Here is a 14566-nt window from a genome sequence, read left to right as displayed (position 1 = left end):
TACATAGCAGTACAGGCCTGTTTTGTGTGTGGCGCACTCATCAGCTGCTAATGTGGTTCAACAAAGAAAGACACACAGTTCACGTTGCCCAGCGCCACGCCCCTAATTTTGGTGGACAGCTGTCCACAGTATTGATATTCCACTCCTCATTAGTTTAGCACTTCTATCAACACCATTGATGGATTCGGGGGGAAAAAACGCTATCTATCTATCTATATATATATGTATATATATATATATATATATATATATATACACACACACATACATATATATACAGTTTATTCATTTATTTATTTAATTTGAAGAATCCTGTGTCATACTCCTTACCAGGTGGTGGTGCTAATGCACAGTTTTTGTTTGCCAATTGCCATAAAAGGAAAAAAGAAGAAGAAGGGGGTGGATATTAGAGAGAAGGAGGGAGAGGAAGATAACTAGAGAGAAGAAGGGAAGGGTAAATAACTAGAGAGAAGGGAGGGGTAGATAACTAAAGAGAAGAAGGGCGGGGTAGATAACTAGAGAAGAAGGGAGGGGTAGATAACTAGAGAGAAGAAATGTGGGGTGGATAATGAGAGAAGAAGGGAGGGGTAGATAACTAGAGAGAAGGGAGGGGTAGATAACTAGACCAAAGAAGGGTGGGGTAGATAACAAGAGAGAAGAAGGGAGGGGTAGATAACTAGAGAGAAGGGAGGGGTAGATAACTAGACCAAAGAAGGGTGGGGTAGATAACAAGAGAGAAGAAGGGAGGGGTAGATAACTAGAGAGAAGAAGGGTGGGGTACATAACAAGAGAGAAGAAGGGAGGGGTAGATAACTAGAGAGAAGAAGGGAGGGGTAGATAACAAGAGAGAAGAAGGGTGGGGTAGATAACAAGAGAGAAGAAGGGAGGGGTAGATAACTAGAGAGAAGAAGGGAGGGGTGGATAACTAGAGAGAAGGGAGCAGTAGATAACTAGAGAGAAGAAGGGAGGGGTAGATAACAAGAGAGATGAAGGGTGGGGTAGATAACAAGAGAGAAGAAGGGAGGGGTAGATAACTAGAGAGAAGAAGGGAGGGGTGGATAACTAGAGAGAAGGGAGCAGTAGATAACTAGAGAGAAGAAGGGAGGGGTAAATAACTAGAGAGAAGGGCGGGGTAGATAACTAGAGAGAAGGGAGGGGTAGACAACTAGACCAAAGAAGGGTGGGGTAGATAACAAGAGAGAAGAAGGGAGGGGTAGATAACTAGAGAGAAGAAGGGTGGGGTAGATAACAAGAGAGAAGAAGGGTGGGGTAGATAACAAGAGAGAAGAAGGGAGGGGTAGATAACAAGAGAGAAGAAGGGTGGGGTAGATAACTAGAGAGAAGAAGGGTGGGGTAGATAACAAGAGAGAAGAAGGGAGGGGTAGATAACAAGAGAGAAGAAGGGAGGGGTAGATAACTAGAGAGAAATGGCCTCAGTACAAAACGAATTCCATTGGAAGTTTCGAAAAAAAAATAAGAAGATCCCTGTGTTGTAGTGCCGGCCTGTGTAGATACACACGCACCTGTATGACTCAGTCACGACTCCAGCGTAGCGTGTTCCTGACATGTGCTGTTTGAATCCCAGCGTAGCGTGTTCCTGACATGTGCTGTTTGAATCCCAGCATAGCGTGTGCCTGACATGTGCTGTTTGAATCCCAGCGTAGCGTGTTCCTGACATGCTGTTTGAATCCCAGCGTAGCGTGTGCCTGATATGTGCTGTTTGAATCCCAGCGTAGCGTGTGCCTGATATGTGCTGTTTGAATCCCAGCGTAGCGTGCGCCTGATATGTGCTGTTTGAATCCCAGCGTAGCGTGTGCCTGATATGTGCTGTTTGAATCCCAGCGTAGCGTGCGCCTGATATGTGCTGTTTGAATCGCTGCCGCCGTATCATCAGCATTCAGCCTGGTGCACCAATGGCTATAACAATAGTAATGACTGTCCTGTCAAACTCTCTCCTCAGCTGGACATCTGGACCAAGTCCCAGTACCAGGTCTTCCAGAAGGTAACACACAATACACGCCTTAACAATATTCATTATCGTACCATCAACAACTCCTTCTAGGACATGCCCGCGGTGTGCAGTAGATACCTCTGAGATGGTGATCAGGTCCTTCCAGGACATGCCCGCGGTGTGCAGTAGATACCTCTGAGATGGTGATCAGGTCCTTCCAGGACATGCCCGCGGTGTGCTGTAGATACCTCTGAGATGGTGATCAAGTCCTTTCAGGACATGCCCGCGGTTTGCAGTAGATACCTCTGAGATGGTGATCAGGTCCTTCCAGGACATGCCCGCGGTGTGCAGTAGATACCTCTGAGATGGTGATCAAGTCCTTCCAGGACATGCCCGCGGTGTGCGGTAGATACCTCTGAGATGGTGATCAAGTCCTTCCAGCACATGCCCGTAGTGTGCAGTAGATACCTTTGAGATGGTGATCAAGTTCTTCCAGGACATGCCCGCGGTGTGCAGTAGATACCTCTGAGATGGTGATCAAGTCCTTCCAGGACATGCCCGCAGTGTGCAGTAGATACCTCTGAGATGGTGATCAAGTCCTTCCAGGACATGCCCGCGATTTGCAGTAGATACCGCTGAGATGGTGATCAAGTCCTTCCAGGACTTGCCCGCGGTGTGCAGTAGATACCTCTGAGATGGTGATCAAGTCCTTCCAGCACATGCCCGTAGTGTGCAGTAGATACCTCTGAGATGGTGATCAGGTCCTTCCAGGATATGCCCGCAGTGTGCAGTAGATACCTCTGAGATGGTGATCAAGTCCTTCCAGGACATGCCCGCAGTTTGCAGTAGATACCTCTGAGATGGTGATCAAGTCCTTCCAGGACTTGCCTGCGGTGTGCAGTAGATACCTCTGAGATGGTGATCAAGTCCTTCCAGCACATGCCTGTTGTGTGCAGTAGATACCTCTGAGATGGTGATCCAGTCCTTCCAGGACATGCCCGCATTGTGCAGTAGATACCTCTGAGATGGTGATCAAGTCCTTCCAGGACTTTCCCATGGTGTGCAGTAGATACCTCTGAGATGGTGATCAAGTCCTTCCAGGACTTTCCCATGGTGTGCAGTAGATACCTCTGAGATGGTGCTCAGTTGCTGCAGTACATCAGCAGTTGGAGTCATAATTTGAGTGTTGTAGTAGAAAAGAGAGTTGGGGGGGCATTCTACTGCAACGGCTACTGTGACACAGGATGTCATCTATTGTATTACCCAAGTTATATTTTAGTACTAAGTAAAAGAGACAAAAGTAAACCAAGAAGCACTGACACAACAGGGTTACAAAAGCAAGGAGAGAATGAGAACCAAACTCAGAAGAGCCCGGAAACAGTAGCTGTCAGTACTGAGCGCTGTCATTGGTTGTGTTGTTGCCAGGTAACAGACCATGCCACGACGGCCCTGCTTCACTACCAGCTACCTCAGATGCCTGATGTGGTGGTCCGCTCCTTCATGGTGAGTGTGGTTTTGGCTGTCATGGTTACTACAAATGTGTATTTGTGTGTGTGTGTGTGTGTGTGTGTGTGTGTGTGTGTGTGTGTGTGTGTGTGTGTGTGTGTGTGTGTGTGTATATATGGGGGGGATCTTTGTGTCTGTGTGTGGAGGGGGTTACCTCCTGAAATCTTATTTCCTTAATGAGCTTCTTACAGTAAGCTGTAGCATCTGGTGTGAACATGTTGCTGACTGCAGCCGAACACTTCCAGTCCTTCCACATGAAGGATGTCTTCATAGTGTGTCGTCTCTGTTCTGCTCTCGCTGGTTTGAGTGGGCTGGATCTGTGTTGGACTCAGGTGTCAGCAGACTAGTCATCTCATCAAATGAACCAGTCAGAATCAGAAAGACATCTTTACCACAGTCCAGCCAGACAGCTACTGATCCCTGTATCTCGGATAAGTGAAAAAGTGGTTGATAAACATACAAACATTACAGAACATGGACCGTCCCACACAAGGTTGTTAGAATTGGATACAGAGAGATGCACCTCAGAATTACTGTAACTGTGCATGATTGGAAGATACATCCTAGGATTCACTGGGACACATCATCGGTGATGTTTCCTGAGGTCCTCGGGTGTTTCGGGTCTTTCACCATCATACACCCTCACTCAGGCGACCCAGCCAGGGTTGATCAGGCCCTGGCTTGTTCTGGTCCAAAGCCATCTGGAGGCCCTCTCTGCAGCCTCCGTGGTAGACTTGATGGCTTTCCTTTTGGCAACCCCAGTGATGCCAAGTAGAGTGTATATGTTTAAGTGTTTTGAATATTGTCACCACTTTATCTTGCCGTCAGATGGCCCCTTCATGTGGAACTGCTTTCTCTCAACCGCAGAATGTCCGTATTCCTTCACATAAGTGCACCTATGCAGCACACATTATTACGCCGCAGATCAACAGAACCAGATGGATGTTCTGCGGTTGCGAGAATGTAGTTCCACATGAAACCGACCAACACGCTCATGTACAACACTGACAGGAACACCCTGTGTGTCAGTAAAATGTCACACATTAGCTTTTTTCTTTCAGCCTGGTTACATCTGAAGGTTAAGCACAGCAGTGGAAACTGTGTTGTCTGTTGTCAAGTTCATGTTGGACTGACGTGATGCTCTGTGGTGTGTGTGTGTGGGAGGGGAGGGGAGAAAGATGAAGAAACTAAGAATACGAAGATTAAAATGAACTAGTTCACATTCACGTTCATTATTTTGAATTTTACACTAAGTTCACCTTCATTTCTTTCTTTCTTTCTTTTTTTAAATGAGCTGCTCCGAGCTTTAACACTAGAATGACCAGGACGGTTACTGTGACCATTTTGGATTTTTAAAGTTTAATAACTTTGTGAAAAGACACAGATGTGCCGCTCCCTGAATGCTCTTAAAATTGTATATACAGCTTGGGTCTCAACTGGGATCTCAAGTCGGACACATTTATGTTCAAGGTACCTGATGAAGACAAGCCCTCCCCCCATTGAGGTGTCTTGTTTACAGTGAATAGTATCTTTGATCCTCAGGGATTCATTGCCCCAGTCACAGTCTAAGGCAAGTTCATTCTCAGGGAGTTCATATTGGACAACAGTGACTGGGACTCCCCCCTACCCCAAGAGATGGAAGAGATGTGGATCACATGGCGGTATTCATTTAACGATTTGAGTGATCTCAAAATCCCAAGACCTTACACAGAGGTTTCCCCCTCAGGAGCAGCACGTAGGAAGCTGTGCATATTCTCTGATACTTCCACTAAGGCAGTGGCTTCAGTTGCCTACCTCAAATTGACTGACATGGACAGAAACATATGTGTAGGCTTTGTCAAGGGTACAGCAAAGCTCAGTCCACGCTCTAAGCATACTATCCCAAGGCAAGAGCTTTGTGCTGTAGAGTTATGTAGTTCTGGCAGTAGAGCTGGCTGACCTTATTTCCCTAGAAGTCAATGTGCAGCTAGATGCCACAACTTTCTACGCAGAGTAAGCTAGTATTAGGTTATATCTATAGTGAAACTAGGCATTTCTACATCTATGTTAGCAATGGACCTATCACTCAGTCCCGCCCCTCGAACGCAGATGAGCCAGTGGCAGTGTAGTACCAAATGCACGCGGGAGCTCACTCAGACATCTAGAGCTAACGACTCTACTAAGTAGCATCAGAGTTGCATCAGAAGTCGTGGTTTTTGTGATGTTTTATGGATATAAGTTGAACAAAAATGGTCAAACGATGTGCATGGGGTACATGCAATACTGATACGAGGTATCCTGAGAGGATAGACAATGGGGTATATTTTATCCCATTTCCCAAAGCAAAACAAGAAAGGTGAATTAATTTATCTTACCCTGCGATGCACGAACAATGCTGGTCCTGGATGATGTTATCTGCAATCGTGATGACCATGAGATGAGGCTTTTCCTTTTGCATTGTGATCTGTAAACTCTCGCCTCCAATTTAAGCTTGTCACCCACCATATCTGGTTTTAAATTTTTCACATATCCCTCCATAGCATAGTGAAGTTCTTTTTGATGGCTTCTAGATGAAATCAGGTCCTTCTGTCTCCAAAAGGTATGTGTAGCCTCTGGGATATAGTTTTGACACCGATAGCTGGCATTGTAACTCTCTAGTCAGCCCGGGTAGCTTGTCCGAGTTAGCAACATTAACTAAGGGGGGGCGGGACTGAGCTATAGGTCCACTGAGTCTTTTGGCTAAAGAGATCCTCCTGTCCGGAGCAGTGGCAATATGTACTGTCAGATGAAAATCCAGCAGATCTCGCCCCGAGATCTGTCACTTCTATTCACCTCTCAGACACCACCTGGCGTTATGAGCCTGCATTTCTGAAATGCCCTCCACCAGAGGAGATCTTTGAGCTTATTGAGCCTGCTTTGGATGCAGAGATCCACCCCCAGGTCTCTACTCTAAACACGACAATATCAAACAGGCAACTTGGATCCCAGCGCTTCTCCAAGTTTCACTCTTGGAAGTCATTGACTCATGCCATTACATGGCTCATTCACATTGCTTGTCTCTTCCATGAAGATCCATTCACCAAGAACATTGACTGCAGAGGCCGGTATCATTGCCATACAACCTACACACTTGAAGAACTCACAAAATGCAATTGCATTGTGCAGTTCAGGAAGATGGTTATCATCAAGAGTATGAGTGTCTTAAGAAAGAGTAGAAGCTTCCCTAGCACAGCCCGCTTAGAGCCTGTGATCCCTTCATCGACACTGAAGGCCTTCAGAAAGTCAGGGGTTGCATTGCAGAAGCAGAAATTCAGCAAGATGAGAAGAATCTCCTGATTATACCTGGCAATCACCATTTCACAAACCTTCTGGTCAGGCATTATCATCAGCATATCCAATATCAGGGAAGCCTATTCACAGAAGGGGAAATATGTGTTGCTGGTTTCTGGATTGTTGGCAGAAAGAGGTGTGTGAGCAGTGTTATTTGTCAATGTGTTACATGTCGCAAGCTCTGTGGGTCACTTCAGTCACCGAACATGGCCAGCCTCCCACCAGACCATCTCGCCGTGGAACCACCATTCACAAATGTCTGCTTAGATGTTTTTGGTCCATGGATTGTTTCCTCACGGGGCAAGAGGAAGCCTTGCACAGAGTAAATGGTGGGCTGTGATATTTACTTGTATGTGTGAGAGCAGTTCAAAATTGAATCTCTCTACACTTCAAGGTTCATCAATGCTCTCAGGCGTTTCTTTGCTATAAAGGGCCCGGTGAAATGCATTCATTCAGACCGGGAAAACTTTATTAGTGTCTGCAAAGAACTTAAGATTCCTTCCAACTTCGATGACTAATCTCCTGGAACAGGGCTACACCTGGATATTCAACCCCCCCCCCCACCTCACATGGGTGGCACTTGGGAAAGGATGATTGGTGAAGCAAGAAAGAACATTGACTCTGTTCCTCCAACTTGGACCCTCTAAGCTGAATCATGAGGAGGCTCTCACCACCATCATGGCAGAGGTGACTGCCATCATTAATGCTGGACCCCTCATCCCGGTGTCTACTGACCCAGACGACCCACTCATCCTCACACCTGCCACACTGCTAACTCAGAAAGTGAGCCTTCCTTCTCCCCCTGCTGGTGAATTTGAGATCCAGCACCTCTTCAACATCCAACGTGTGTGTGTGTGTGTGTGTGTGTGTGTGTGTGTGTGTGTGTGTGTGTGTGTGTGCTCAAACACACATGCATGTGGGGATCTGGGAGAGGAAGTGTATCCATCTGACGAATGGGCATGTGCTTGAACTCAGTTTTATACACTAATTGTAGTCTCACCCATTCATTTCTAATGACTGATCATTTTTGACCTGGAACACAACAGGTGTCTAATCTCATCTCATCTCATCATCAGCCACTTCTTCAGGGTCAGGTCACGGTGGCAGCAAGCTAAGTAGGGCACTCCAGACGTCCTTCTCCCCAGCAACACCCTCCAGCTCCTCCTGGGGGATCCCAAGGCGTTCCCAGGCCAAATTGGACATGTAGTTCCTCCAGAGAGTTCTGGGTCTACCCCGTGTTCTCCTCCCAGTTGGACATGCCTGGAAAACTTCCAAAGGAAGGTGCCCAGGAGGAATCCTAATCAGATGCCTGAACCACCTCAACTGGCTCCTTTCGATGCGAAGGAGCAGCGGCTCTACTCTGAGCTCCCTCCGGATGTCCGAGCTCCTCACCCTATCTCTAAGGCTGAGCCCAGACACCCTACGGAGGAAACTCATTTCGGTCACGACCCAGAGCTCATGACCATAGGTGAGGGTTGGAACGAAGATTGGGTGGTAAATTGAGAGTTTTGCCTTCCAGCTCAGCTCCCTCTTCACCACAACGGTCTGATACAATGTCCGCATTACTGCTGATGCTGCACCAATCCTCCTGTCAGTCTCCCGCTCCATCCTACCCTCACTTGTGAACAAGATCCTGCGATACTTGAACTCCTTCACTTGAGGCAACAACTCATCCCCAACCCGGAGAGAGCAATCCACCATTTTTCGGTAGAGAACCATGGCCAGAAAATTGTGGATTGCACACCACACCACAGGTGTGCAAAAGTTAAATAAAACACCCAAAATTTAATGAAAATTATCAAAAAGTATTTTGTGTGTTGAGAGGCCCTATGTGGACAAAGTCATGGAACCTTATGACAGTCAAATTAAATAAACTAAATTTTTCAGAGAGCAAACTTGTAAATTGGTCCAATTCGACTGGAACACAACAGGAGGGTTATGCATGGCATTGTTCACCCATCGCTAAAAAAACCTAATTTGGATCCCCTGTCCTCAAGTAACTACAGACCAATTTACAAATTGTGTTAGTCCGATAGGACACAGGTGTCAACAGGCAGTGCCTTTGTGCACTGCCTGTTGACACCTTTGCCCTATTGGCTATGCATAGGGTGCATAGAAGTGATTTTTAATTTTTGTTTAATAATACCATCAGACGTGGAGGTGTTGGAGAAAGAGCTGGGTCTTTAGCTTCTTAAAGGTGGAGAGGGACTCAGCGGGTCGAATGGAGTTTGGTAACCTGTTCTACCACCGGGGAACTACATTAGGTCATTTTTATCAATTGCTGATCTACAAAAAGTTGTACATGCTTTTATCGATTTACAGCCTGACTACTGTAATGCACTTTACTCAGGTATCAGCCAGGGTTCCCTCCACCATCTGCAGTTTGTACAGAATGCTGCTGCTTGCCTCATTACCGGGACGAAGAGGCATGATAACACCACCCCTGTGCTTGCCTCCCTACACAGGCGCCCTGTTCGAATTCAAGTTGATTTTAACATGGTATTATTCACTTTTAAGGCCTTAAATGGTCTTGCTGCTACATAGATTTATTGACTTGGTATGCACCATCTCAACCATGAAGATCCACAGATGGAGTCCTGCTGGTTATTCCCAGGTCGCAGGTTGTCACAAAGGGTGATCAGGCTTTTGCTGTTCAACTGAGACAAACCAAGTCTCTAGCTTCTTTTAAATTCCCTCTTAAAACTTTTCTCTTTGTGAATGCTTTTGGAAGTGTTTGATATTTGCTTTTATTTAGTTAGTTTTTATTTCTTGAACCTAGTTTGAACCTAGTTAGACTTGAACCTAGATTTTTTTGACACTTGCTTGCATTGTCGCCTCCTGACTAGATCCTTGCTTGTGTTGTGTTAACTCTCAGCCATATGTCGCTTTGCATAAAAGCGTCGGCTACATGAAACTGTAAATTGTAATTGTAATTTATATTGCTGTTTATTTGGTCTCGTTCATTTATTGACATTACCTCCTCTGTGCTTGTGTCCTCTGGTCTTATTCTCATGTTTGCCATGTCTGGTTTGATTTCTGTTGTAAAGCACTATGTAACATTTGTAAATAAAGTTTATTGTTATTATTATTAATCAGGTGGGCATGATCCATGCCCCTTCGTAAAGGTTCGCTCAGTGACAAACAGAACGTCCAAGTTTAAACAGGACTTGTTTGCAAGGAGAGGACATTTAATAATGTTAACTTCTGTCTCTCTCCATGTGGCTAAGGAGTTATGTCAAACTGTCTGTGTGTCTCTTTGTCTAGACATGGTTAAGGAGTTATGTCAAACTGTCTGTCTCTCTCTGTCTCTCGACATGGCTAAGGAGTTATGCGAAACTGTCTGCCTGTCTCTCTGTCTGTCTGTCTCTCTCGACGTGGCTAAGGAGTTATGTCAAACTGTCTGTGTCTCTCTCTGCCTGTCTCTTTGTCTAGACATGGCTAAGGAGTTATGTCAAACTGTCTGTGTGTCTCTTTGTCTAGACATGGTTAAGGAGTTATGTCAAACTGTCTGTGTGTCTCTTTGTCTAGACATGGTTAAGGAGTTATGTCAAACTGTCTGTCTCTCTGTCTGTCTGTCTCTTGACATGGCTAAGGAGTTATGTGAAACTGTCTCTCTGTCTGTCTGTCTCTCTCGACATGGCTAAGGAGTTATGTCAAACTGTCTGTCTCTCTGTCTGTCTGTCTGTCTCTCTCGACATGGCTAAGGAGTTGTGTCAATCTGTCTGCCTGTCTCTTTGTCTAGACATGGTTAAGGAGTTATGTCAAACTGCCTGTCTCTCTGCCTGACATGGTTAAGGAGTTATGCCAAACTGTATGTCTCTCTGTCTGTCTGTCTCTCTCGACGTGGCTAAGGAGTTATGTCAAACTGTCTGTCTCTCTCTCTGTCTGTCTGTCTCTCTCGACGTGGCTAAGGAGTTATGTCAAACTGTCTGTGTCTCTTTCTGCCTGTCTCTTTGTCTAGACATGGTTAAGGAGTTATGTCAAACTGTCTGTCTCTCTGTCTGTCTGTCTGTCTCTCAACATGGCTAAGGAGTTATGTCAAACTGTCTGTCTCTCTCTCTGTCTGTCTGTCTGTCTCGACATGGCTAAGGAGTTAGGTCAAACTGTCTGTGTCTCTCTCTGCCTGTCTGTCCGACATGGCTAAGGAGTTATGTCAAACTGTGTGTCTCTCTCTGCCTGTCTCTTTGTCTAGACGTGGTTAAGGAGTTATGTCTAATGGTCTGTCTCTCTCTCTGCCTGTCTGTTTCTCGACGTGGCTAAGGAGTTATGTCAAACTCTCTGTCTCCCTCTCTGCCTGTCTCTTTGTCTAGACTTGGTTAAGGAGTTATGTCAAACTGTCTGTCTCTCTCTTTGCCTGTCTGTCTCTCTCGACGTGGCTAAGGAGTTATGTCAAACTGTCTGTCTCTCTCTCTGCCTATCTCTTTGTCTAGACTTGGTTAAGGAGTTATGTCAAACTGTCTGTCTGTCTGTCTCTCTCTCTCTGCCTGTCTGTCTCTCTAGACGTGGCTAAGGAGTTATATCAAACTGTTCCAGTCTTCCTGTCAGCGCTGTGGCCGCTTCCTGCAGGATGGACTTCCTCCAACATGGAGGGACTTCAGGACATTGGAGGCATTCCACGACACCTGCCGCATGTAGACAGTCAGTCAGACTGACTGGCTTTACAGACAGACAGACATGTAAGACCATTTTCTGTTATGACGTCATGATGTTTTCTTGGTTTGAAGACTGAACTGCGGTCTGTATTTGTTAAATGTGGACTATCCTGCTCTTACTGGCATCAGATGTCCTCAATAAAAGCTTTTTTATCATCACACGCCTGCCAGAGTGTCTGTCCACAGGGAAGGAAGACAGGAATGACACAAGGGACAGAGGATGGCAGAAGGGCATGAAATGAAGACAAGAAGACAACTAGATTAGAACCTGATTTAAATGATCAGAATCAGATCAGAATCATTTTTATTGCCCCTCTAGGTTTAATATTAATAATAATAATAGTAATAAAAAAGCAAAGTGTCACGCCCACGAACAAATGAAACAAAAATGGGAAGGGAAACAAATGCACGGGCAATACCCAAAAAGAGTAGGTGAGGAAGATGTAGACCAATATACACTCACCGGCCACTTTATTAGGCACACCTGTCCAACTGCTCGTTAACGCAAATTTCTAATCAGCCAATCACATGGCAGCAACTCAATGCATTTAGGCATGTAGACATGGTCAAGACGATCTGCTGCAGTTCAAACCGAGCATCAGAATGGGGGAGAAAGGTGATTTAAGTGACTTTGAACGTGGCATTGTTGTTGGTGCCAGACGGGCTGGTCCGAGTATTTCAGAAACTGCTGATCTACTGGGATTTTCACGCACAACCATCTCTAGGGTTTACAGAGAAAGGTCCGAAAAAGAGAAAATAGCCAGTGAGCGGCAGTTCTGTGGGCGAAAATGCCTTGTTGATGCCAGAGGTCAGAGGAGAATGGCCAGACTGGTTCGAGCTGATAGAAAGGCAACAGTAACTCAAATAACCACTCATTACAACCGAGGTATGCAGAAGAGCATCTCTGAACGCACAACACGTCGAACCTTGAGGAAGATGGGCTACAGCAGCAGAAGACCACACCGGGTGCCACTCCTGTCAGCTAAGAACAGGAAACTGAGGCTACAATTCGCACAGGCTCACCAAAATTGGACAATAGAAGATTGGAAAAACGTTGCCTGGTACTGAAAATAGGTGTCAACATATCAGCCATCAGAGACATGACCCAATCACTTCAGCAGCAGTACCCGACTGTATTTCAGGGGGTAGGGAAGCTGAAAACAAAACAGATAACGCTACACATAGACCCAGAGGTGACACCAGTAGCACAGCCACTCAGGCGTATACCCTTCAACCTACGGGCGCCTGTGGAGGCCAAGATAAAAGAGCTCCTAGATCTAGACATAATAGAACCGGTCGATGGCCCAACACCATGGGTAAATTCAGTGGTCACTGTGCCCAAGGCAAACTCAGAAATAAGACTGTGTTTAGACATGCGACAGGCAAACCTTGCCATCATCAGAGAGAGGTATCCAATACCCCCTGTGGATGAGCTACTGCAAGGGATGAATGGATCGGTGGTGTTTAGTAAACTGGACTTAAAGTGGGGCTACCACCAACTTGAAATGACCCCAGAATCACGTGGAATCACCACATTCGCCATCCACAACGGAGTCTACAGATACAAGAGACTCATCTTCGGCATGTCTTCCGCCAGCGAACAGTACCAGCATGAAATCGCCGCTGCACTGGCTGGTATAGAAGGTGTGGAGAACATCTCAGATGATGTCATAGTCCACGCTAAGGACGAGGAGACACACAACGAGCGACTACACAGTCATGAGGAGACTGGAGGAGTGCGGACTAACGCTAAACCCTGCCAAGTGTCAGTTCAACATGGATCGACTGATTTTCATGGGAATCCTGCTGTCTGAAAAAGGAATCGGTCCTACAGAGGAGAGAGTGAGAGCCGTGAGCGAGGCGAGAGAGCCGGAAAACGCATCGGAGGTGAGAAGCTTCCTCGGGCTCGTAAATTACAGCAGCAGATTCATTCCACAGTTTGCAACAGTGTCAGAGCCGCTGTGACGCCTGACAAGAAAGGACACTCCGTTTGAATTCGGTCCAGAACAGAAACGCGTTTGAGGCGCTGAAAGAGGGCTTAGCCAAAGCAGGGACACTAGCCTACTTTAGCAAAGATGCACCCACCAAAATCATTGCAGATGCTAGTCCAGTGGGATTAGGAGCAGTGTTAGTAAAGACCCCGAATGGAGAAAATGTTCCCATTTGTTATGTCAGTCGTGGTCTAACCGACTGTGAACGCAGGTATTCTCAGACAGAGAAAGAGGCCTTATGTCTGGTATGGGCGTGTGAAAGGTTACACCCATACATCTATGGTAGACGATTTGACTTGGTTACAGACCACAAACCTCTTGAATCCATCTACAGCCCACGCTCGAAACCATGCGCTCGTATAGAGCGATGGGTCCTAAGGTTACAGCCTTATGATTTTAAAGTAGTACATATCTCGGGCAAAAAGAACATAGCAGACCCACTATCACGTCTGCTGGGGAACAGCGCGCTGAAACAGAAACATGCACACGGATCCGACGAGTACGTGAGATTCGTTGCAGTGAGTGCCACACCCAGAGCACTGACAACCCGCGAGGTGGAGGAGGCATCAGCCCACAACGAGGAGCTGATCGAGGTGCGCAAAGCTATTGAGAGTGGACACTTTGAGAAGTGCGCAGCATATGCCGCGGTGGCTAGTGAGTTATGTGTAATAGGACAGTCGGTTCTACGTGGAACGCGTATTGTGCTGCCGCAAGTACTGCGGGCACGCGCTCTCTCACTAGCACACGAAGGACACTTAGGAATTGTCGGAACTAAACAGCACCTCAGGAGCAAAGTCTGGTGGCCAACAATGGACAGAGCAGCCGAGAGACATTGTAGGTCATGCCACGGATGCCAAGTTGTTGCTCGGCCAGACGCAGCGGAACCGTTAAGACCAACAGAGTTACCAGAGGGGCCCTGGCAAGATATTGCCATTGACTTACTCGGACCCCTGCCGACAGGTGACTCGATTCTAGTTGTAGTTGATTACTACAGCCGCTACTATGAGTATTACGTGTTAAAGTCCACAACCACGTCAAAAGTGATAGACAGTCTAGAGACAATCTTCAGTCGACATGGACTTCCCGTCACACTGAGGTCGGACCAGGGTCCTCAGTTCAAATCAGAGGAGTTCAGTGAGTACTGTGACACCAACGGA

The 14566-nt window shown here is 46.5% G+C and overlaps 1 protein-coding gene across 1 annotated transcript in view; it reads left to right on the top strand.

The window, feature by feature from the left end:
* Positions 1-11571, top strand: part of med27 (mediator complex subunit 27) — a 52964-nt gene extending 41393 nt beyond the window's left edge. The window contains exons 6-8 of the mRNA XM_056289193.1: positions 1961-2002; positions 3377-3454; positions 11267-11571. Of these exons, the coding sequence (XP_056145168.1) occupies positions 1961-2002; positions 3377-3454; positions 11267-11401 (255 nt within the window). The 3' untranslated portion in view covers positions 11402-11571. The remainder of the gene's footprint in view (positions 1-1960; positions 2003-3376; positions 3455-11266) is intronic.
* The last annotated feature ends 2995 nt before the right edge of the window (positions 11572-14566 follow it).

The sequence above is a fragment of the Lampris incognitus genome, chromosome 1 (genome assembly GCF_029633865.1).
Source record: "Lampris incognitus isolate fLamInc1 chromosome 1, fLamInc1.hap2, whole genome shotgun sequence".
In the NCBI taxonomy this organism is placed as follows: domain Eukaryota; kingdom Metazoa; phylum Chordata; class Actinopteri; order Lampriformes; family Lampridae; genus Lampris; species Lampris incognitus.
This window is presented reverse-complemented; position numbering and strand designations above follow the sequence as displayed.